This window comes from Saccopteryx bilineata, chromosome X, assembly GCF_036850765.1.
Source record: "Saccopteryx bilineata isolate mSacBil1 chromosome X, mSacBil1_pri_phased_curated, whole genome shotgun sequence".
Lineage (NCBI taxonomy): Eukaryota > Metazoa > Chordata > Mammalia > Chiroptera > Emballonuridae > Saccopteryx > Saccopteryx bilineata.
The window spans coordinates 105,046,301-105,071,399 of NC_089502.1; the positions used below are offsets into that span (position 1 = coordinate 105,046,301).

Consider the following 25,099-nt stretch of genomic DNA (forward strand, 5'->3'; position numbering starts at 1 on the left):
GGCCAGACCTTCTTTATTCCAAACCTCACATTCTTTTCATTACAACATGAGTACTTTGGAAGAAAAAGAGACTTGGAAGTCTGGTTTTTTGTTTTGTTTTGTTACAGGGAAATCTGACCCATTCACATTCATTATGATAACTAATATGTTTGGTCTAATTTCTTCCATCTTATTTTATATTTTTTTGTTTGTTTCTTGTTAATTCCCTTATTTATTGACTTCTAAAAATTTGATCAAGTTTTAAAAAAAATTTTCTACCAGTAATTAGTTATGTTGGTAATTGCATTTACATTGATAGCAAACATAATTAGACTTAAATTTCTCTATCACTTTACCAATGCTAAATACATAATAACTTTTTATCTTACTCTTTCTTTTTTTAAATTTATTTTTATTTTTTTATTTTTTTTATCTTACTCTTTCAAAGTGAGATGTTTAGCATGCTTTCGTTTTTCCAACCCCTATTGCTTGATTCCTGGATTTTGTTGAAATCATTTGGTGTTTTAGTTCTGAGCTATTTTCTTATAAAATGCTTCTTGGATTTTAAAAATATTTTTCTAATATATATCATAGTTTTTCTACATTACTAGCATTTTTTAAAGATTTAATGATAAAATTTTAAAAATTTCCTGTCCATCAGGTAAAAGTTTCCTTTACCTTGGGACATTTATTCTGATTTAATTTTTATTTTTTCTGGTATACTTCCTCAAATAGGTTTTGTTTTTTTTTTTTTTTTTTTTTTTTTTTTACCAGAAAGGGAATAGAGGTGGTAATCTTCACACATCTGAAAATGTATTTCTTTTTTTGTATTTTTCTGAAGCTGGAAACGGGGAGAGACAGTCAGACAGACTCCCGCATGCGCCCGACCGGGATCCACCTGGCACGCCCACCAGGGGTGATGCTCTGCCCACCAGGGGGCGATGCTCTGCCCCTCCGGGGCGTCGCTCTGCTGTGACCAGGGCCACTCTAGCGCCTGGGGCAGAGGCCAAGGAGCCATCCCCAGCGCCCGGGCCATCTTTGCTCCAATGGAGCCTTGGCTGGGAAGAGAGAGACAGAGAGGAAGGAGGGGGGGTGTGGAGAAGCAAATGGGCGCTTCTGCTGTGTGCCCTGGCCGGGAATCAAACCCGGGTCCCCCACACGCCAGGCCGATGCTCTACCACTGAGCCAACTGGCCAGGGCCTGAAAATGTCTTTCTTTTAAACTTCATGTTAGAGTGATCTATTGGTCAGGTGTAGGAATTTAGCTTGGAACACAGGCTCTTCATCTCAGAACGTATAATGGTAATGGTTATTCTTCTGTCTTCAGTGTTCAGAGTTATGGATTTGAGAAGGCTGTCTACTTCTCTCGCCTTTGTTGGAAACTTACTCTGTTTTGTAAATTTATAAGATTTTTCTCTTTATTCTTGGAGTTCCGAAATCTCACCAGGATATGCCCAGGACATGTCATTTGTGTTAATGTTGGTGCTACATGAGCCTTTTTAATCCAAAACATCAAGACTATTTTCAGCTCAAGGAACTTTTATCTATTATTAAAAAAATGCTTCTCTTTCAGGAACTCTTGTTATTTCTATAATAGCTCTCTTGGGTCTATTCTTCATTTTCTAATTTTACTCATCATATCTATTTCTTTGGATTTTTGTTCTGTTTTAAGCAAGTTCTTCCCTTGATTTTTCCAGCTTATTAATTTTATTGTTAGTGATGTCTGTTCTGTTTTTACTGCGTCTCTTGAATTCTTATTTAATATCAGGTTCTGGGAATCTTTTTCTCACGTAGTTCCTTTGAAGTATCTTGAATCTCCTTAAAAATTTGCAGTCCAGTAGTCCTCTCATCCAGTTTCACTTTCTGCAGTTTGTTACTCATAGTCAGCTGCATTCTGAAAATAATAAATAGAAAATTCCAGAAATAAACAATTCATAAGTTTTAAATTGTACACCATTTTGTTTTTGTTTTTTTTTCAATTTTTAAAAATATTTTATTTATTGATTTTTAGGGGGGGGAGAGAGAGAGAGAAGGGGGAGGAGCAGGAAGCATCAACTCCCATATGTGCCTTGATCAGGCAAGCCCAGGGTCCTGAACCGGTGACCTCAGTGTTCCAGGTCGACGCTCTATCCCACTGCGCCACCACAGGTCAGGCCTGTACACCATTTTGAACAGTGTGATGAAATCTTGAGCCATCCCATTTTGTCCCACTTGGGAAGTGAATTATCCTATTTTCCAGAGTAGAGGCTCCCTGCCTGTTAGTCACTTAGGAGCTGTCTCTGTTATCAGATCATTCCTGGTATCACAGAGCTTGTGTTTAAGTAACCATTATTTTACTTAATAATAACCGCAACAGTTTTTACTTTGACTCCTGGTATCACAGAGCTTGTGTTTAAGTAACCATTATTTTACTTAATAATAACCACGTCAGTTTTTCCTTTGACTCCTGGTATCACAGAGCTTGTGTTTAAGTAACCATTATTTTACTTAATAATAACCGCAACAGTTTTTCCTTTGACTCTTGGTATCACAGCGCTTGTGTTTAACCATTATTTTACTTAATAATAACTGCAACGGTTTTTTCCTTTAAGTGAAAAAGTGTTCCTATAGGAAAAAAACATAGTATATATAGAGTTTGGTACTGTTTGTGGTTTCAGGCACACACTAGGAGTCTTGGAATGAATATCTTGCAAATAAGTGGGGACTACTGTAGTATTTAAATTTTCTGGTTTTCTACATTAATTCTGCTTCCGTGTGAGCTACCTGATGTGATTGGGGGGCCTGTTCTGGTAATCTCAAGCTGCTCCTGTATTTGTTTATACCCTGAACTTCCAGAATTTCCCCCTCTAGGAAATCCTGTATCCCCTTTGAAGTTGGGTGAGAATTAAGGAAAGCCATTCTTCCCTAAGAGGCCAGCTGTGAATGGGATGACAGGTGGAACTTCACATTGATGGTGGAGAGGCCTCTTAAATTCCTGGGCTTTGTTAAGGTGTGATTGGGGAAGGTGAGCTCTGTCCTCCTTGTATCCAAGGGGGCTGCAGTTTAGCTGAATAGGCAATGACCTGTGCAGGGTTGGCAGGAAGGGGAAGTTCTCTTCTCATGTGCTGAGGGCACGTCCCCTGGCTTACTCAGCTGGCACTCCTCAGATCACCTTCCCATCCTGCCAGCACCCCACCTCAGTCTGGTGCTGAAATTGTTGAGTTGCCTCCTGCTAGAAGTTGGGGGAGAAAGAGGAGTCAGGCAGATATTTAGGTCAGTCACTTCACAGGATTCCTTAAGAATTGTTTCAATTTGCATTGAAATAATGCCCGAAACATTATATCCAGTGCTTCCTCTAACAGTGTGGTTTTTCTTAGTTGTTCATTGATTGCTTTCTCATATGTGCCTTGACCGCGGGCCTTCAGCAGACTAAGTAACCCCTTGCTGGAGCCAGCGACCTTGGGTCCAAGCTGGTGAGCTTTTTGCTCAAGCCAGATGAGCCCGCGCTCAAGCTGGAGACCTCGGGGTCTGGAACCTGGGTCCTTCCGCATCCCAGTCCGACGCTCTATCCCCTGCGCCACCACCTGGTCAGGCCCTCTAACAGTGTTGATGTCATCTCCCTGTCTGTGTTGTTCTGGGCCTAGACAGATGTGGTGTCAGAGGTGTCCTTAGGTCCCTGTGTGGCCTGGCCTTGATTAAGGTGTCAACAAATGTTGGGTAGGTGAGTGATGGCTCTTATTTATTTATTTATCTATCTATTTATTTATTTATTTATTTTGTAGAAAATAAGAAGCCAGGTAAAGGTTCCAAAGGCTGCAAGAAGGTAAGTTGGGCCCAACCTTAGGTAAGGTATGTCCATTGTTGCGGTAAGGCTAGGAACAGGTTGCTTACCCTAGAAGAGACCCATAGAACCCAGTAGATGGTGGGTGACTCTAGAGCAGTGGTAGTCAACCTGTTCCCTACCGCCCACTAGTGGGCGTTCCAGCTTTCCTGGTGGGCAGTAGCGGAGCAACCAAAGTATAAATAAAAAGATAGATTTAACTATAGGAAGTTGTTTATTATAAAGGTTTATTATGCCAAACTTAGCAAAAATCCGACATAAAGTACTTGGTAAGTAATTATTATTATATGCTTTAACTTGCTGTAACTCTGCTTTATAAATTTTATAAAGTAAAGTTACTTCCCTACTTTATAAATCACCATTACTGTGGAACCGGTGGGCGGTTAGAAAATTTTACTACTAACAGAGATACAGAAGTGGGTGGTAGGTATAAGAAGGTTGACTATCCCTGCTCTAGACAGAGCACCATATTGGACTCAGTAGATCTGGCTTCCTCCTTTTTCTGGGTGGCTATGGCAGAATCAGCAATATTTGCTAAGTTTACACCACAAGCCACACACTTCTTGTGTTTGATTTACCTTCGTAGGGATTGTCATTGTCCCAATTTTTCGATGATGAAACTGAGCCTCAATGAGAAAGTTCCTAGGTTCAGGGTTATACAGTTGGGACTTGAGTCTGTCTGAGTTTCAAGTCCCTGTCATTCATGGAGAGGAGAAAGTCCAAAACATAATCTTTGGCCCCAGCTCCTGGATCTCCTGGTCCTACTGGAAAGATGTGGGCAAGTAAGACTTGGGCCAGAGCAGTGGTTCTTAGATTTTAGCATGGTTAAAATTCTCACACTTGAACCAGAGCTCCAGAATTACCTGGAGGCTGGTTAAAGATGGGCCCCACCTGTGAGTTTCCGATTCGGTGAGTCTGTTGTGGCATCTGAGAATTTGTATTTCTAACAAGTTCCCCGGTGATGCTGCTGCTGGTCCAAGGACCACACTTTAAGAACTACTTCGCTTCTCTCTTGGCCTTTACTTGGGAAAGAAACCTTCCCAGATGCGCCCACTTTGCTGGGGTTCTTCCGTCAGACCCTGCCTGGCTAGGGGAGGGAGGGTCTCTCTCTAGCCACATGGGCATACCTCTGGGCCAGAGCCCTTTTTGCTTACTCTGTTCCTCCCTTTCCCCCAACAACTACACTTCTGAGAAGCTCTAACTATCCCCACCACCCGGGAGGAGTGATTTCCCTGGGTTCATTAGCTCTGTTTGATTTTTTCCTGTTGTGTGGTGACTATTCTGCAAAGCAGAATGGGAAGAAAGCAGCCTTCAAGGTGGCCTCTGCTCCCCAGTTTGTTTCCTGCAATGATCATGCCAACCGGGATGCTGGATTAAAGAAGAAGAGGGTAAGCCCTTTATTGTGGGGGAGAGGGAGAACTTGACCTGACTGCCAGGTCTGCAGGAATGGTAACCGGAAGGGCAAAGGCCAGGATGGTTCGGGTTGTACAGGCTGTTGTGGGAGGGTGTTGCTTTGATACTTGATTTTTTTTTTTTTTGTATTTTTCCAAAGTTGGAAACGGAGGCAGTCAGACAGACTCCTGCATGCGCCCGACCGGGATCCACCCGGCACTCCCACCAGGGGGCAATGCTCTGCCCATCTGGGGCGTCACTCTGTTGCATCCAGAGCCATTCTAGCGCCTGAGGCAGAGGCCAAGGAGCCATCCCCAGCACCCGGGCCAACTCTGCTCCAGTGGAGCCCTGGCTGCAGGAGGGGAAGAGAGAGACAGAGAGGAAGGAGAGGGGGAGGGGTGGAGAAGCACATTGGCTCCTCTCCTGTGTGCCCTGGCCGGGAACCAAACCTGGGACTCCCACACGCCAGGCCGACGCTCCACCACTGAGCCAACTGGCCAGGGCCTGATACTTGATTTAGTGTCTCCATTTGCTCACCTTCCAGTCCATTGCTGCCTGGCTTTATGTTCTCATGGGTCCATTGAAATGGCCTCTGCCAGCATCACCAGTGCGTTCTCTGACATCAGGCTAGTTTCATCTCATCTGATTGGAATTGTTTGCATCTGAGACATACTTTCCTTGAAATGCTGTCACTTTGACTTTCTTGTCTTCTCACTCTCCTAGATGTCCTCCTCCTTCCAGGCTCTCTGTGCTCTCTAAATATTGGGGCATCGTGCGACTTTGTCCTCTTTCCCCTCTGAGCTTAACAGGTTCCCTGTGCCAGGAACACATTCTCTCTCAGCTTCCCATGCCCTTTTTAAAATTCTTCTCTGTCCCACTTTCCCTGCCTGCATCTCTCTGTCTTTTTTCTTTTTCTCAAACCCCTTACCTCCTGCTGTCATCTGCTTTCTCCCTGTACCCCTGCTCCTCCCACCTCTGCCATGTCACAGTGTTTCCTTCATCTGTCACCGACTCCCTGTTACTCTCGGTCCCCCACCCTCTGTAGGCTACAGACCTAGGCAGCTACAGTCCTGGTGTATGTTCACTTGTTAGGTTGAAGAGATGAGGGAGAAGCAGCAGGCTGCACGGGAGCAGGAGAGACACAGACGCAGGACCATGGAAAGCTACTGTCAGGATGTCCTGCGACGCCAGGAGGAGTTTGAGTGCAAGGTAAGAGAGCAATCTTTGCCCCTGAGTAGGACCTGTATGGCTTTGCTCAAGAGCAAGGGTCCCCAAACTTTTTACACAGGGGGCCAGTTCACTGTCTCACAGACTGTTGGAGGGCCACCACATACAGTGCTCCTCTCACTGACCACCAATGAAAGAGGTGCCCCTTCCAGAAGTGCAGCAGGGGCCGGATAAATGGCCTCAGGGGGCCGCATGCGGCCCGCGGGGCCGTAGTTTGGGGACACCTGCTCAAGAGCATCTTTTGCCATTGTTCTATGAAAGGGAAAGAGAAAGGGTGTGAGATGGGTCAAAGGAAAGTAGAGGATCAGTACACAGAGGATGGGAAAACAGTGAGGACAGAGGGAGGGAGGGAGAGAGCATGAGAGGGAGATAAAGGCCATTTTGACCCTTCTGTGTGACCGGACAACCCTGGACAGGTTCTCTTTCCCAAGCTGGAAACAGAGATGGGGGATTGGGAGTGAGGGTGGGGAGATGTTGAACTAAGGGACGGCGGGGAGAAGGGACTGCAGACTAAGGGAGAGGGGAGGGTTGAGAGCGCAGTATTTGTAAGGAAGATGTGCTCTCCCCTCTAGGGCTTCTTACTACCTTTCTGGCATGTGTTCTGGTCTCACAGAATGGGCACTTTCCAACTCATAGTCCCTTTTCTAATATAAAGTACATATTTTGCCTTCCCCATTTCATGTCCCCCATAGCTTGTTTTTCTCATATCTTCTCAGATTCCTCTGTTATACACACATGTGCGCATTCTAGCCTCTGGCTGGAGCTCAGACACACACTTACACATAGGCACACATAGGTGCCATGTGGGTCTGTCTGTTCTTCCAGTTTCCAGCTTTGTTAGCTGGTCAAAGCTACTTTTTGATGGGCTGGGACTCACATGGCTCCCCCAGCGTCACGTCACGTGGTTTCCAAAGCCCTGGGCAAGTCTCTTCTTTATTCTTTTAGGAGGAAGCTTTGCAGCAGTTAAATATGTTTCCTCAGCTGGATGATGAGGCCACAAGGAAGGCTTATTACAAGGAATTCCGTAAGGTATGTGGACCCATTTATTTTTAATTTTTATTTTTTGTATTTTTCTGAAGCTGGAAACGGGGAGGCAGACAGACTCCCTCATGTGCCCAATCGGGATCCACCCGGCACGCCCACCAGGGGGCGATGCTCTGCCCATCCGGGGCATTGCTCTGTTGCGACCAGAGCCATTCTAGCGCCTGAGGCAGAAGCCATGGAGCCATTCCCAGTGCCCGGGCCAACTTTGCTCCAATGGAGCCTTGGCTGCGGGAGGGGAAGAGAGAGACAGAGAGGAAGGAGAGGGGGAGGGGTGGAGAAGCAGATGGGCGCTTCTCCTGTGTGTCCTGGCCGGGGATCGAACCCGGGACTCCTGCACACCAGGCTAACACTCTATCACTGAGCCAACCGGCCAGGGCTTCTTTCTTTTTTTTTTAGTGTGTGCATGTGTGTATGAGAGAGAGAGGGAGAGAGGGAGATGGAGAGAGGGAGAGTGGGAGACTGCGAGCGCGAGCATGAGCCAGAGACATACAGACAGGAAAGGAGAGAGATGAGAAGCATCAACTCATTCCTATAGTTGTGGCACTTTAGTTGCTCATTAATTGCTTCTCATACGTGCCATGACTTGGGGGGGGGGGCTCCAGCCGAGCGAGTGACCCCTTGCTCAAGCCAGCGACCATGGGAATCATGTCTATGATCCCATGCCAGGAGGACTTTGAGTGCAAGGTAAGAGAGCAGTCTTTGCCCCTGGATAGGACTGGTATGGCTTTGCTCAAGCTGGGGAGCCTGCGCTCAAGCAGCCAACCTCAGGGAGGGCACCAATCCGGTCCCATCTCCTCTCCATTTCTGTGTTTCCTAATTGAGATAGAGACCTTTTCTTCTTTCACGGGCCTTTGCAATGGCTCTCCAGTCCTTTGCCTACCTTCATCCCTTGTCCTCTGCCCTATAGGTGGTGGAATACTCTGATGTGATTCTGGAAGTTCTAGATGCCAGGGATCCATTGGGCTGCCGCTGCTTCCAGATGGAGGAGGCTGTTCTGCAGGCAGAAGGCAACAAGAAGCTGGTCTTGGTCTTAAACAAGATTGGTGGGTATTGAGAAGTATTGTGTAAGGCAGGGCATGGCCCGGCCTTCTTGAAATACTAGCTTGGCTCAGACCCCAGCAATTTCTAACAATTGTTCAAGGTAGGAAATCTTTTTTTTTTTTTTTTTTTTTTTTTAAGTGAGAGAGAGAGAGACAGATAAGAAGGGAGATAAATGAGAAACATCAACTCATGGTTGTGGCACTTTGTGGCACTTTTAGTTATTCTTTGATCGCTTTCTCATACGTGCCTTGACTGGTGGGCTCCAGCCGAGCCAGTGACTCTTTGCTTAAGCCAGCAACCTTGAACTCAAACCAGTGACCTTGGGCTTCAAGCCAGTGATATTTGGGCTCAAGCTGGCGACCATGGGGTCATGTCTATGAGCCCGCACTCAAGCTGGCAATCCCGCACTCAAGTTGGTGAGCCCGTGCTCATGCCGGTGACCTTGGGGTTTCAAACCTGGGTCCTCAGCGTCCCAGGTTGACACTCTATCCACTGTGACACCGCCTGGTCAGGCAAAGTAGGTCTTGTTCCAGTTTTTAAATCTAGGAATCTGAGAGGTGAAATCATTTGCCTAAAGACACACACAGGGTATAGCATAAGTTGAGAATGGAGTCCAAGCTTGTCTGGCTTTGATTCTCCTGTTCTTGCCATTTTGAGCATTATCTGTGAATGGCCAACCCTGGAGAGTTTCTGTCTCCAAGCTAGAACCCAAAGACTAGGGCAGAAAAACACATGGGCTCAGGAGTCACTCATGTCTGAGTCTCATCTCAGTTGTGTTATTTTTGTCTGGGATCTTGGACAAGTCATATCACCTGAGAGCTTCCATTTCTCTAGCTGTAAAATGGGCTGTTCATTGTTCTAACCTCATAGGGTTATTGTGAAAATTAATAATAAAGTGCTAGGTATATGTGTGGTCAGTACCTCACAAATGGTAACCATTTTTGTCCATTTTATTCTTGACATTTGGTCCAAACTAAAATGATTCAGAGAGGGGGTGGGAAACACAATCCTTGGGAAGCCTCTGGCACCGTGGGCACTCTGGCCTGGTAGGAAGTTATCTGGGACTGAACAGCTAGTTTTCCTATTATCCCTGAGGGACTAGAGGTCCCCTCAGGGAAGGCCAACTGGTACTCCAGAATGGAGTGTCCTAAGTCTAACCTGGGGACTGGACAGGGACTGGCAGGACTAGGGAGATGTGTTTTGGCAGGAGGTGGGCCTAGCCTTGGGTATGGGTAGATGCATCTTTGCAGTGAACCATCGAGATCATGTTCTCTTTATTAGTTCTGTCTGTTCCTATTTCCTCCAGACCTGGTTCCCAAGCAGATTATAGAGAAGTGGCTGGATTACCTTCGGAATGAGCTGCCAACCGTTGCTTTCAAGGCCAGCACCCAGCATCAGGTCAAAAACCTGGTAAGCCGGGCCTAGAGATGGGGCGATGATGACTTGGACTGGGGCCTTGGGCTCTTTGGTAATTGAACCGAGACTTCAACATTGAGCTTTTTGCATTACTAGATGACTTAGTATTAGTTTCATTTCATTTCTTCCTATATTAATGCTCTTCAAGAGGCATTTTTTTCCCCAGATGTAGGGGTAATACATATTGGAAAATATAGTTATTTATTTATTTAATTAAGTGAGAGGTGAGGCAGAGACTGACTCCTGCATGTACCCTGACCCGGATCTACCCGGCAAGCCCCCTAGTAGGCAATGCTCTGCCCATCTGGGCTGCTGCTCTGTTGCTTAGCAACCAAGCTATTTCAGTGCCTGAGACGAGGCTGCAGAGCCATCCTCAGTGCCCGGGGTCAACTTTGCTGGAACTCTTTGAGCCATGGCTGCGGGAGGGGGAGAGAGAGATGTGGGGAGGCATGGAGAAGGAGACGGGTGCTTCTGTGTGCCCTGACCGAGAATCAAACCTGGGACTTCCACATGTTGGACTGCTGCTCTACCGCTGAGCCAACCGGCCAGGGCTTGTTTGTTAAATTTTAAAATATATGCCTTCATTTGCTTTTCTCTTTAAAACATCACACCACTTTTTAATTATATCATTAACACAGAAATACATTTTCACTGTAAAATATTACAGCATACAGAAACATTGGTGGCTTCTAGGGAGAGAAACTGTGTTCTGGGGATACTTTTTCAATTTTGTACCAGGTGTAAAACTTATTATTTATTAAAAAATAAAGTAGAAAAAAAAACAATTACTGATAAAGCTTAAATACCCTTTCACCGATACCCCTAATTCCAGTCTTTTTTATCCATATGTAACCATAGGTAACCTCCATTGTTAGTATGGAAGGGTCAAATCTTTTTCTGTACTTTGTACATAGAGAGAAGTACATGTAAACAGAGAATAGTGTTGGCCCTGGCCAGTTGGCTCAGTGGTAGAGCGTTGGCCTGGCGTGCAGGAGTCTTGGGTTCAATTCTCGGCCAGGGAACACAGGAGAAGCGCCCATCTGCTTCTCCACCCCTCCCCCTCCTTCCTCTCTGTCTCTCTCTTTCCCTCCCGCAGCCAAGGCTCCATTGGAGCAAAGTTGGCCCGGGCGCTAAGGATGGCTCTGTGGCCTCTGCCTCAGGTGCTAGAATGGCTCTGGTTGCAGCAGCACAACCCCCTAGATGGGCAGAGCATCGCCCCCTAGTGGGCGTGCCGGGTAGATCCTGGTTGGGCGCATGCGGGAATCTGTCTGACTGCCTCCCCGTTTCCAACTTCAGAAAAATACAAAAAAAAACTAACAAAAAAAAAATTAAAAAAAACCCTAGAATTAAACAGAGAATAGTGTTTGCAGATATCATGTGTCATCATGCAGCTTGCTTTTTTTTTTTCTTTCTTGGAGATCTTTTTGTAGAGATCTACCTTTTGATACTACATAAAATTAATTTCCAATTTTTTTATTGTTATGATCAGTACTTCAACACACACCCTTGCACATGTTTGTATAGGTTAGGGATTGAGAGTTGAAGTGGCTGGGTCATAGGCTTTAGGCATTTTATATTTTCCTAGACACTGACAAATTGTCTCCCCCAAGTGGTTGTACCATTTCTCTTCCTGCCAGCAGGGTAGATGAATGTGTGAGAGAGCCTGTTTCCTTCTACTCTTGTCAATATTTGACATCATTAAACCTTTTAATCTTTGCTAATTTGGAAGACATGATATCCTATTTAAAATCTTCTTACCTTCTTTTTTTTTTTTTTGTATTTTTCTGAAGCTGGAAACGGGGAGAGACAGTCAGACAGACTCCCGCATGCACCCGACCGGGATCCACCCGGCACGCCCACCAGGGGCGATGCTCTGCCCACCAGGGGGCGATGCTCTGCCCCTCCGGGGTGTCGCTCTGCCGCGACCAGAGCCACTCTAGCGCCTGGGGCAGAGGCCAAGGAGCCATCCCCAGCGCCTGGGCCATCTTTGCTCCAATGGAGCCTTGGCTGCGGGAGGGGAAGAGAGAGACAGAGAGGAAGGAGGGGGTGGAGAAGCAAATGGGCGCTTCTCCTGTGTGCCCTGGCTGGGAACCGAACCCGGGTCCCCCGCACGCCAGGCCGACGCTCCACCGCTGAGCCAATCGGCCAGGGCCCTTCTTACCTTCTTGATGGCAAAAATATAGAAAGAATCCTTTGCTATAAGCTTTTTTTCATTTGTATTACACTTTCAGGATATATATCTCATTAACCTGTTTCTTGTCGATGGATATTTAGGTTAATTTCTATTTTGTAATGGTGTGGTGGATAAGTAAGGATAGAAGAAGAGATAGAAGAGCATTGTGGGTAGAGGAGGTGGCTTCAGGAGTAAGGAGATGGAGGCTGGAATGGCCTTGTCCTGTGTGAGGAATGGAGGGAAGGTAGGTTATCTGTGGGCCAGGCATTATCACTTCCCTTTGCAGGCTGGGCTGCCGGGTGTTTCTGTTATGCAGACAAGTGCACCAAGGTCCTGTAAAGGGAAGCAGGGTTTGTTGGGCACGCACCTGTGAGAGGAAGAGTTGGAAGTGCAATCTGACCTGGCTCAAAGCTAGTGTGCTATCCTGTCCCTGCTGAGGGAGGCAAGGGATGTGTGTAGGCAGAGGAAGGGACAAAGAAGACTGGAGATGCAAAAACAGTGGAAAAATAGAACTTTGGGTCTCCGAGGGAAGCAGAGAAGTGGCAGATGTTCAGACCGGTGTGAGAAGTCTTCCGCTTTGGGCTGGGGAGCTCCATGATCACAGGCAGGCCCTGAGAGTTTCTCTGGAAGTTGAAAATCTGAACTCAGACTACATCTCCCACCTGATGCCTGTTCTGTAATATCACTCATTTTCTAGAATCATTGCAGTGTACCAGTGGACCAGGCCTCTGAGTCACTGCTGAAGAGCAAAGCCTGCTTTGGAGCTGAAAATCTCATGAGGGTTCTGGGGAACTATTGCCGCCTTGGTGAAGTGCGCACCCATATCCGTGTGGGCGTTGTGGGTAAGGCTCCTCCGGGGCACGTCACTGGACTCACACTCTTCCTTAGGCAGGGGCATCATTGGGGAAAAGGATCCTGGGGACTTCATGTCACCTCTTTTTGGGGGAGGAGAGACTCAGTTTAGGAGGAGTTTTGTGGACTGTAATTTGGATTGGTGGAAGCGGGAACTCATACTCGGAATCAACACCATGCACTGCATTTTAGACCCATGGACCAAATGTGCAAGGCTAGCTTGGAGTTGGCACCATCTTAACCTACCAGAGCTGTGGGAAGGCATGGTGAACATCTCTGTTATTATTATTATTTATTTTTTTTACAGAGACCGAGTCAGAGAGAGGGATAGATAGGGACAGACAGGAACGGAGAGAGATGAGAAGCATCAATCATCAGTTTTTCGTTTCGACACCTTAGTTGTTCATTGATTGCTTTCTCATATGTGCCTTGACCGTGGGCCTTCAGCAGACTGAGTAACCCCTTGCTTGAGCCAGCAACTTTGGATCCAAGCTGGTGAGCTTTGCTCAAACCAGATGAACCCGCGCTCAAGCTGGCGATCTTGAGGTCTCAAACCTGGGTCCTCCGCATCTCAGCCCGACGCTCTATCCACTGCGCCACCGCCTGGTCAGGCAATGTCTCCGTTTTACAAATAAGAACAGTGAAGCCTCGAGATGGGAAAGGGACTTGAAGGGCTCAGCTCTATGTTAGACAAGGCAGAGCTGAGGCTCAAATCTGGGCCTGTATGGATCCCAGGGCACTGAGGATAGGATTGTGCATTGAGAATAGGGGAGTGGAGAGAGGCAGAGATAGCCCATCAGGGAGAGGAAGTGAAGCCAAGACAGAAAGACATTGGATAGAGAGCTGGACACTGAGAAAAAGGTATAGCTACACATACCTGAATAGGTGCAGAAAGGGACCTGGGAAGTGAAGTGGTGGGGTTGGTGGGCAGTGGGAAGGAGAGACAGCTTTCAATGACAGAGGCAGAGAGAGAGGCTGAAGTATGATCAGAAAGAAATACCAAATGAATATAGAGACAGAATTCCACAGAGTCCTGCAGAGAGAGACATAAGAGGGCTAGAGACACCCCATGTATATGGAAAGCAGACACGTATACACACCCAAAGAAAGACATACAGGGGAAGAGGCAGATTTAGAGAGATGCACGAAGAAACAAACAGGAACAAAGATGGAGACACGGAAGAACACACACACAGGCCTATGCACACATACAGATCCACAAAAAGTGCAGATCCACATGTGTGGAGACATGTATAGACCCAGAGGAGGCACCTCGAGAGACAGACAGACCCAGGGCAAAGCACATGCAAACCAATCTCTTCTGCACACTTCCTAACTCGGCTTCTTTCAAGCAAATAGAGCCAAAGAGAGACACACATGTGCCCAGATACACTAGTCCCTCAGATGCAGCCCTGCATTGTGATTCACAGAGAGACAAATACACAGACATGTCTAGGATGGAATATCTATGCATAGAGAGGGGGAAAGAGGGGGTAAGAAGGGAGGGGGTTAGGGAGACAGGCAGGGAGAGAGAAAAAGAGACACTGTGAAACACGTACAGAGGGGCGGGCATACATGAAGAGAGACCAGCCCAATGAGAGAAGGAATGTGAGCAGATTTGATACGGAGAGAATTACAAAGAGAGGCAGAATTGGTGGGGTGGGGAGAAAAAGAAAAGGCAATGGTTAGAATGAGAGACAGTAAGACAAACTGGCAAAGAAAGATGCTTAGATACATAGATGTACAGAGAAAGAGATGTGATAGAGAAAAAGGTTGAGTAGGGGAGAAAGTAGGAAATGGACAAAAGCAGTAATATTTAGAATGAGAACAACCAAGAGAAATACAGGGGGGGGGGGGGGAGAGAGAGAGCGAGAGAGAGAGAGAGCGCCACACACGCATAGGCGCATTTGTGAAAGAGCGGTAGATACGCAACTTCTAGGACACAGAAGAGTGGTGATTATGAGAGACCCAGGGAGGGAGAAACACAAAGACGTTCACAGTGCCTGGAGGTGCTCACAGGTACCCAAACAGAAGAATACCACGAGCAGACAGCTGTTTAGAGAGAAGGACATCTGGAGATTAGCCTCTCATCCCCACCCCCACGCTGGTTATTTCCACACCAGGACAGAGGGTTTTCTGTTTCATGGACACTTCCTGATGTCCAGCCTCTGTTGGATCATGTCACACAGGCCTTGAATGGAGCACCTTTTCCAGGCTAGTGGTAGGTGGGAGGTGAATGTCACATCTAGAGAGAGGGACACATCTACCCAGTGTGCTTACAAATGGAGGGCAGGGGTAAAAGGCTATACAGGGACTTGGTCAGAGCCTGGGGTGGGAAGACAAGAGGACAGGCTGTGTTTGGGGCTTCCCTATGGCCTGGTCACTGCCCCTGCCTGGGCCTGCCACACACAGGCTGGCCCAAATGTTCCTGAGGGCCCTCCCTGCCCTGAGCTGCCTGCTGGTCTTTTGCAGGCCTTCCTAATGTTGGGAAGAGCAGCCTGATCAACAGTCTGAAGCGCAGCCGTGCGTGCAGTGTGGGAGCCGTTCCTGGGGTCACCAAGTAAGTGCCCACCTGCTCCCCCGCCTCCATCGCCTCTACCGTTTCCCCTACTCTCATGCCTTCTGTTCCTGCCCCTTTCCTTATCTTGGAGCAACCTCACATTCTTCCCTGGGCATGGGAGTTCCATTAGAAGTTCGCATTTGCCTGGTATACCCTACATGTGGTCTGGGTGCCCAGTTGGGTGCCGCCCCCCTATACCCTGCCCCGTTAGTTCCTTGAAGCCACCTAACAGCTGTGTAAGACTGTGCTATGAATAACCAGCTTCGCTTCCTAGGTGAAGCAACAGATGCTCATAGGATCAAAAGCTGACCCATGGTCCTGTACCTTAGTCCGCAGTGGTGGAGGCTAGACTAGAATCAATTCCTGGTGTGTAGGGCCCTGGAGCTCGTGGCCCCGTATCTCTCCACTTCTCCACCTTCATCTGTACACCACTCACCCCTCACCCAATCTCCCAATTCTATCTGAAGCCTAGAGGGTGCCAGACACATCTGGACTTGTCAGTGTCCTGCGTCATCTCTTTCCTCTCTCCTGCCCAGGTTCATGCAGGAGGTCTATCTAGACAAGTTCATCAGGCTGCTGGATGCCCCAGGCATTGTCCCGGGACCCAGTTCGGACGTGAGCACCATTCTGCGTAATTGCGTCCGTGTGCAGAAGCTGGCAGACCCCGTGACACCGGTGGAGACCATCCTGCAACGCTGCAACCTGGAGGAGGTACACCCTACTCTTGTTCATGCCCTAACCCACTCCAAGAGCCCTTCGTTCTCCTTTCTGATTTGTCTTCTTCCTCTCCTAACCAGATTTCCAACTATTACGGCGTCTCTGGGTTCCAGACCACGGAGCACTTTCTGACTGCGGTGGCCCAGCGCTTGGGAAAGAAGAAGAAGGGAGGCATATACAATCAGGAGGAGGCAGCCAAAGCGGTCCTGGCTGACTGGGTGAGGTGAGGAGTGGCTAGGGGTAAGGGCGAGGCTCCATGAAGGTGCTGAGCTGTAGGACTGTAATTCAGGGGTTATCAACTTCTTGTTCAGAAGCCACTGGCTGAGTTTGGTTTTTGTCCCTCACTCTTTCTGACTTGGGAACTCATTGTCTCTTTGATTACTGATTTGCTCTCTTAACGACATCACCACCATTTGCCTTCCACCTCCCCATGCAGCGGGAAGATAAGCTTCTACACACTTCCACCCGCAACCCACACTCTGCCCACCCATCTTAGTGCTGAGATCGTTAAGGAGATGACCGAAGTCTTTGACATTGAGGATACCGAGCAGGCCAACGAAGACACCATGGAATGTAAGTGAGGGCCAGTGGAACGGCCTGCCTGGCGCACGGACCCGACAACGAATTCCGTGTTTGACCTTCCCATTCCCTGACCCTACTCTGGCTTTGAAAAAATTGCTTAACTAGCTCCAAGCTTAATGCTTTCACCTGCATGGTGGAGAATTCTAATCTGGGCCATGGAGGTGGTTATGAGCTCTTGGTAGACAGGAAGAAAATCAGCGAAGTACTGTGTACACACAAGGAGGTGTTCGGGAAATACAAGTTTCCTTTCCCTGTCTGTCGGGGCCTGGAGTGGACTGAGATACTTCTCTCAGAAACCCCTTCTTGCCTGTTGGTTTAGGCTCTGCCTTAGCCACTGCATGTCCATTCCTAGGTTGTATTTCTCACCTCCATTGGCAGACGAGGCATCTGAGTCACACACAGATATTTGCTGAATGGTACATACTCTGGCAGGCAGAGGTGGCATTCAAAGCAGCTCTTTTGCCCTGTTTTCAAAGACTCCCACCTCAGAGTAGCTGAGAATCGACTTCCTGGATTGAAGTTCAAGTTTTGCTTCTTGTTAGCTCTGTGATGCTATAAAGTTACTTAACTTTTCCATGTCTCAATGACATCATTTGTAAAATAGGGACAATAGCATCCCTCTGTTATTTAATATGTAAAAGCACTTAGAACAGTGCCTGGCATATATATGTGTGTGTGTATATATATATATATATGCATACACACACACACACACACACATACACACACACACACATATATATACACATATAACTTTATTGGTAAATAATAGCAGTTATTGAGCCATGTGACTTTCAAAAACTCTAGAAGAGTTTGTCCTCTTCATATACTGCCATCTGCAGCCCTGGCTTATGGTTCCTCCTTCCTTCTCTACCTAGAAAGGTACTCAGTGCCCTCTGGGCCTGTCTGTGGACACTCTGGAGTAGTAGAGAAAGACTTAGCTGGCCTGCCTTCTAGTTTCTCTATTTGTCTTGAGGACCAATAGTTTTCCTTCTCTGGGCCTGTTGGTGTTCTTGGATTACAAATGAGGATAAGAGGACTTGCCTGCTTTAGAGTTTATTTTCCACGTGGCTTCAGGCGAGTTAGCCCCCTTTCTGAGCTTTACTTTCCTCTTCTATCAAGTGGTCAGTTGGGAGGAATTCCTACTCCCATTCTTATGGTGATGCTTCGCCCTGATTGCATGTGGGCAGAGGTGTGGCAGAGAGACAGATTCCCGCATGCACCCCACTGGGATCCACCAGGCAAGCCCACCAGGGGGTGATGCTCTGCCCACTGGGGCGTCGCTCTTGCAACCAGAGCCATTCTAGCGCCTGAGGCAGAGGCCACAGAGCCATCCTTAGCACCCAGGCCACTGAGAATACACTTGGGCAGAAGACGGAGGTCTGGGAAATGGAGAAGAGGAAGAGGTTACCAGTGAGCATTTCCTAGAGGAGATGACCCTAGTGTTGGATCTTGAAGAGTGAGTGGGAATTAGAGGCCCAGGGAAGGGGATGGAAGGGAAGTTTAGAAGCAAGTATGAGGGTGGTGTGGGCACATTTGCAGTTTGCAGGGGAGGCCAGCTTCAGGCAAGGGGCAGAGGGAGGTGGAGAGAAGCCTGGTCTTGGGAAGGGCATCCCAGTAGTTGTCATTTACAGAGCGTGTACCAGGCCAATACATTTCAGGGAATCCTCTGCTATGACTCATAGCAGCTCTGTGGCATTCACATTTTCCAGATGAGGAAGCTGAGGCTCTAAGACCAGCGCCAAGCAGGCGAGTGCCCTACTATAAAACCCCTGCCTTTAATCCTTTGTCCTGTGGCTTCTCAGCAGGAATGAAAGAGCCTTCCCTCCCAACTCTCCTGGGCAGTGTCCACATATTCTTCCCACTGAGGCCTGACTGTAGGGCTGGGCTGGGAGGAACCAAGGTCCTGACAGTGGTGTTGCTTATGTTAAAGGTTTGGCCAATGGAGAATCCGATGAGCTTTTGGGTGACATGGACCCGCTCGAAATGGAGATCAAGTGGCTCCATTCTCCGATGCTGAAAATAGTAGATGCCTTGGAAAATAAAACCACCGTGTTTAAGGTACCTGTTCCCTTTCTTCATGGCAACCCTCTCTTCTACCCAGAGCTCTGGGAAGTGGTCAGTCCCTTCTGCCTGGCGCCCACGAGATCTACCTGTAATGGTGGGGAGATGTGGGTTGTTCCCTTGGTCCCCGTGGGCTCCCTGGGCCCCTAGCACATTGCATCCTTTAAGCAGTGGCAGGTCCAAGGAGGCATGCTCTCGCAAGCAGTTTTCCCTGCCTGGTTCCAGCCCAGAGAACAGGTATGCCTGGTCTAGCCACCCAGTTGTTCAAGTTGCAAGCCTGGATATTCCTGATTCTCCCTTCCTTCCAACTAGTGTCTGGAATCTCATACACAACTGGTCACCAAGTCCTATGCCTTCTCCCTCTTAAATCTCTTGAGAAACTGTTGGCTTCTTTCTGTCTCTACCATTTCTACAAGCCTAGTCTAAGCTTCCAGCCCTCTCTCACCTGGAACTATGTCCCGTGGTTTCTAATGGGCCAGTCTGACCATGTCTCCATCAAGTCAGTGTGCTCTGACTCCTGGAGGCTCTTTCCCACACAGACATCTTCACTGTGATGGGAGACACACAGGTGGGGGCAGAGGTTGGAGAAAATTGGATCTAAGGGCCCTTTCCTGTACTACTTGTGGGTCAGGGAAGTTCTCTTGAAGGCTGAGGAATTCTGTGGGTAAGTGGGCAGCAGCAGCCGGTGTGTGGAGGCTCAGCCTGTGCTCATGTGAAGGCCCGAAAGGGTGAGACGGGTGTTTGGGGAAATTATTAGTGATGTTGGGTGGCTGGAGTGGTGTGGAGGCAGGGAAAGGTGAATCTGGAGTCAGCTCACAGAGGCCTTGAGTTTGACTTTTAACCATGGGTAATAGGAAAACCCTGAAAGTTGGTTATTTTTTTATAGGTCAAGGAGTTTTATTTTTTTCCATTTTGCTTATTTAAAATATTTTTTCCTATTTATTTTTTTAACTAGGTAATATGTGTACATGGTATAAAATTTAAAAGGTACTAAAGGGGCCCTGTTTGGATACCTCAGTTGGTTAGAGCGTCAACCCAATACGCAAAGGTTGCCGGTTCAATCCCCAATCAGGGCACATACAATAATGGATTGATGTTTCTGTCTCTCTTTCTCTCTCCCTTCCTCTCTAAAATAAATAAATAATAGATTAAAAATAAAAGGTACTAAAGGGTATATTCCTCCCTTCCCTTCTTCTCCCCTCCCTCCCCTCCCTCCACTCTGTCCTGTCCTTGGAGGCAGTTGCTATTAGCAGACTTAGTGTTCTTTCAGAGCTATTTCATCTTTGTGTACACACATATATACATACAAACAGATACAGAAGACCTATTTTAATTCAAATAGCATGCTATTCATATTGTTCTGGACTTTGTTTATTTCACTTACAAATTAATTTTGTAGATTGTCCCACATGATTACTTAAAGAGCTGTCCTTTATTTTTGATGGCTACATAAAATATGGAAGGCTTTCTTAAAGCAACATGGTCAGGTCTGTGTATTAGAAAGAAATATTATTCTGGCAGCTAGGGTAAAAATCTGGTTAGAAAGAAAGGGACCAAGGAGGAGGCAGAGAGTTCAGGAAGGAAACTGTCCTCTGTACTCTCTAAGAGATGACGAGGCCTGCACTGGGGCAGCGGCAGGATTTCACACCATTCCCGTCCTCACTTGGTTTCAGAGGTTCCCCTGGTCCTTACAAGAAACTCAGTGTAAAGTTGTGTGGGTTTTTTTTTGTTGTTTGTTTTTTTGTATTTTTCTGAAGCTGGAAACAGGGAGAGACAGTCAGACAGACTCCCGTATGCGCCCGACCGGGATCCACCCAGCACGCCCACCAGGAGCGAAGCTCTGCCCACCAGGGGGCGATGCTCTGCCCCTCCGGGGCGTCGCTCTGCCGCGACCAGAGCCACTCTAGCACCTGGGGCAGAGGCCAAGGAGCCATCCCCAGCGCCTGGGCCATCTTTGCTCCAATGGAGCCTCGCTGCGGGAGGGGAAGAGAGAGAGAGGAAGGAGGGGAGGGGTGGAGAAGCAGATGGGCGCTTCTCCTGTGTGCCCTGGCTGGGAATTGAACCCGGGTCCCCCGCACGCCAGGCCGACGCTCTACCGCTGAGCCAACCGGCCAGGGCTAAAGTTGTGTGTTTAGGGCTGTCCTCTGATAATAATTCTCACTAAGCCCATAAGCCCAGGTTGTCAGGGACTATAGTAGTCCCCTACTCTTTACTGTAAGTTCCAGACTCAGGTTCAGGCCCTCAGCAGGGCCAGTCTATTGTATAACTCTGAGAGATACCGTTTGGGTGTGTGGGAGCGGTGCCCCCACCCCTGCAATTCTCGAGTTGTACAGTATGGTATCCTTCCTTTCCCCCCATTGTAATATAGCAGCTAATCATACATACATAGGCCTGACTGCTTGGGTTCTAATTTATTCCATTGTTGACTAGCTCTGTGACCGTAAGTGCCTTGTTTTTCATAGCGTTGTAGTAAGGATTGAGTTAATATGTGTGTGTACATGTATACACACAGGTAAACAGGTGTGCTTAGAATGGTCCCTGGCACATAGTGAGTGAGCTTTCTGTCGTTAGCTTTTACTACCCACATGTACCTTCAATTCCAGCCAAATAGACACCCTTTTGGGTGCTCAGGCATGCTTTGTGCTGTTCCAGTATTCAGTCAGGAATGACTCTCTCATCAGTAGTAGTATGTTGACTACCACCATTCCCTCGACTTCTGTCACACTGTCTTTCCGGTGGGTCGTTACCATACTCTGAATTGTAGTATGATGGGTTGTGCCCTTTTTAACCTGGTTGCTTCCTAAAGTTGGAACTGTATCTGACTGACTCATTTCTCCAGCCTGTTCCCACACAGAGCTGGGCACAAAATAAGTATCAGAAAATATTTGTTAAATTGACTAAGAACCTGAAGGGTCACTTGAGCAAAGAGTCATTGTCATACCAACTGTCACTGATCAAGTCATTCTAGTTTTTCATTTTCTCCTTGTGGAAAAAATGCAAGTTATCCATTATCCACCCTTATTTGACAGATGATCAGACTGCAGCTGAGAGGTTAACTAAGTACCTGTTAGTCTTTGGTGGAGCCAGACTTGGCAATTAGTTCTGCATAGCTCTGGGCTCCCTGTTCTTACCCAAGCCTGCCCTTGCCTCCTCTGCAGAAGTCTTTGGAGCTCCTCTGGGGTCCAGATCTCACTACTGTCCTCCGTCTCACTAGGTTGGAGAGGTCACTGGGTATTGCACGAATCCGAGCCGCCATCAGATGGGGTGGCCTAAGCGCAATGTGGACTACTACCCCAGGAACGTCAGCCCACCGGACCGCCGCCCAATGATACAGAAGATCATGGAGACGGATCCCCTGCAGCAGGGCCAGGCTCTGGCGTCCGCCCTGAAGAATAAGAAGAAGATGCAGAAGCGTTCAGGTGGGGGCACCTGACCTCCTTCTGTGCTCCAAAGAGGCCCACCTGGGGCCTTGATTAGGGGCTCCTGAGTGAGCACCTCCATGTACCCACCCCCAAGCGAGGGTTAGGGTACAGGAATGGGTTAGGACAGTGGTCGGCAAACTCATTAGTCAGCAGAGCCAAATATCAACAGTACAACGATTGAAATTTCTTTTTGAGAGCCAAATTTTTTAAACTTAAACTATATAGATAGGTACAGTCCTTACTGAGGTAGCGCCCGCACATGGTATTTTGTGGAAGAGCCACACTCAAGGGGCCAGAGAGCTGTGGTTTGCCGACCAAGGGGTTAGGAGGTTCACCTATGGGCACAGTGGTTCTCAAATTGTATCTTATAATTGAACTGCCAGGGGCTCGTTAAAACATAGATTTCTGGGACCCATCCCCAGAGTTTCTAATTGAGTGGGTTGGCCATGGGGACTGAGAATTTGTGATTCTTCTTCCTAGGTGACCTTTTGTTATTCTTTTGGGGACCACACTTGGAGAACACTGGCTTCATTTGTGTATCAAATAACCACCATTTATTTATCAGCTGGCTTCTATGTGTTAGGCAGCTTATAGGTTGTCTATAACATTTACTTTATCAATAGGCAATGTATTCAAAATCTAAAAGGTATAGAAGGATATATAGTAAACTGTCTCTCTCATTCTAATCCCCTAGTCATCCAGGTCTCCTTCCAGAGATGACCAATTAATTTCTTGTATCTCACAAATATCTATAAATTCTTTATTTTCTTCTTCTACACATGCTGGTCTACCGAATATACAGTTTACCATATCATTTTCCATTCACTGTATATCAGAGGTAGTTCCATGTCACTTCACTAAAGAACTTCCTCCATTTTAGTGGTGATCTGTTGTGTGGCTGGCCCATTTATGTCTTCGTGCTATACTAATCCGCACTAACCCATTGCAAACATCTTATCCACATTTGCTAAGTGAGGAAACTGGACCTCAGAGACATCAAGTGACATACTCAAAGTAAGACAACTATGTAGTATTTAATGGAGGCAAAATGAAAATGTAGGGTTATTGACCCCATAAGCTCTGTTCTTTGAATTAGGCTGTGTTTCGTACCATTCATGCTTGGCCTGGTTCCACCCACAGTGAGGCCTGGGAATCCAGAGATGAATTGCTCTGGAATCCCTGGTTTTGTTGGGGATAGAGGAAGAAATAAGAAAATAGACATTGGTAACCCAGAGTGACCACTGTGAAGACACTGAAAGCATAAAAAGGGAACCTGACCCAGTCTGGTGGTGGTAGTGGGATAGGGGTGATCAGAGAAGGCTTTTCTGAGAAACAGTGGGGTGTGGCTGGAGGATGGGAGGTGAGAATTCAGGCTCAAAGTACTTCCTGTCCTTTTGCTCTGCGAGCTTTGAGGATAATGACAGAGTACAACAAAGTAAAACGGAATTGATATATACTTTTCAAATTAAATTTATTGGGGTGACATTAGTTAATAAAATCATAAAGGTTTCAGGTATATAATTCTATAACACATCATCTGTTTATTTTATGTGTTCTCCACCCCAAGTCAAGTCTTCTTCCATCACCATTTATCCCCCTTTACCTTCTTCTGCTCCCCCCACCCCTTTTTCCTTCTTTTAATCACCGTATTTGATACTAGGGAGGGATAAAGATACTTGGAGCCCAGTGAGTCTGATATTCTAAGATAGAAGATGTGTTGGGCTGATGACTTCACACGGAGACGGATGGGTCCGTCTGTGAGGTTGAGCAGTGGCTGCTAGCGGCTCGCCAGTTGTTTTGTTTAGTGTTGAGGAGTAAGTGAGCCTGTGTGGCAGTTTGGTGCAGACCCAGGTAGATGTCGGCCAGCTCCTACAGGCCTCTTGTTGGCAAGCCAGCTACCATGTGACTGCCCGTATTTCTCCATCTGCAGATAAACTTGCCAGTAAGCTGTCTGATTCCATGATGTCTGCTCTGGACCTCTCTGGTGACACTGATGACAGTGCTGGTGACTGACTGATTTCACCCCTTCTACTCTCCAAGTACCAGTTCCAGTGGGGTAGGGGAATACAGATGAAATAAAGTGGTTTGCTTGTCCTTGAAACACCAGTGTATTAAAAGAATCCCTCCACCATACCCCATTCACACTCTTTCCCCCCAATTCTCCAGGGGGAAAATAAAGAAGAGTCTGGAACTAGCCAACCCAATACTCTATTTAATCCCCTCTGTGTTTTACAAAAGAAATAAAAGAAATTATCAGCAGATCTGATGCTAACAATTTATTCCCCACTCAGTAAGTTGGGCTGGTTGGGGGTGGGAGGCGCTGACCCCTCACCAAATGCTTTTAGATAGCTAAACATTCAACTATAGACTAGGCTGCTGGTAGACCTGGGGGTCCCTGGGAGGGCGGTGATTTCTTTACCAGTCTACAAGAGATCTTGGTGGCAAGACATTCGTGCAGTGGGCTTCAGTCAAGCATCTTCCACTCAAGTCCATAGATCCTTACCCAGGTGGCAGTTGGAGTAGTATCAACAGTGATGAGCCTTATGTGTCTGGAATGCCCTGGGGGTAGGATAGAGGGAAGAAGAGAACACACAAGTCTGACTGGTGCTGAAGTGTAAGCTGAAGTCTTGTTCACATGAAGGGAAAACAAGGCACCTATTGGAAGGGTGGCTAACTTTAGGGCATTTCGGGGTTGACTTGAGTTGAAGGAATCCTTTGGACTGAAGCACTCTCAGTGGGCCCTGCCCTTGTATGACCACTTTTCATCCAGCATCAGTATTTGAATTCTATGATTCAAAAGGGTTCTGGTAC

General features: G+C 47.2%; 1 protein-coding gene across 3 annotated transcripts in view; it reads left to right on the forward strand.

Moving 5' to 3' along the window:
* Positions 1-24,549, forward strand: part of GNL3L (G protein nucleolar 3 like) — a 30,417-nt gene extending 5,868 nt beyond the window's left edge. For all 3 annotated transcript variants that reach the window (XM_066249650.1, XM_066249648.1, XM_066249649.1), the window contains exons 3-16: positions 3,740-3,780; positions 5,091-5,186; positions 6,283-6,399; positions 7,363-7,446; positions 8,369-8,504; positions 9,809-9,912; positions 12,789-12,933; positions 15,416-15,503; positions 16,040-16,214; positions 16,301-16,443; positions 16,657-16,793; positions 18,736-18,863; positions 22,081-22,285; positions 24,219-24,549. In XM_066249650.1, coding sequence (XP_066105747.1) covers positions 3,740-3,780; positions 5,091-5,186; positions 6,283-6,399; positions 7,363-7,446; positions 8,369-8,504; positions 9,809-9,912; positions 12,789-12,933; positions 15,416-15,503; positions 16,040-16,214; positions 16,301-16,443; positions 16,657-16,793; positions 18,736-18,863; positions 22,081-22,285; positions 24,219-24,301 — 1,682 coding nt within the window. In that variant the 3' untranslated portion in view covers positions 24,302-24,549. The remainder of the gene's footprint in view (positions 1-3,739; positions 3,781-5,090; positions 5,187-6,282; positions 6,400-7,362; positions 7,447-8,368; positions 8,505-9,808; positions 9,913-12,788; positions 12,934-15,415; positions 15,504-16,039; positions 16,215-16,300; positions 16,444-16,656; positions 16,794-18,735; positions 18,864-22,080; positions 22,286-24,218) is intronic.
* The last annotated feature ends 550 nt before the right edge of the window (positions 24,550-25,099 follow it).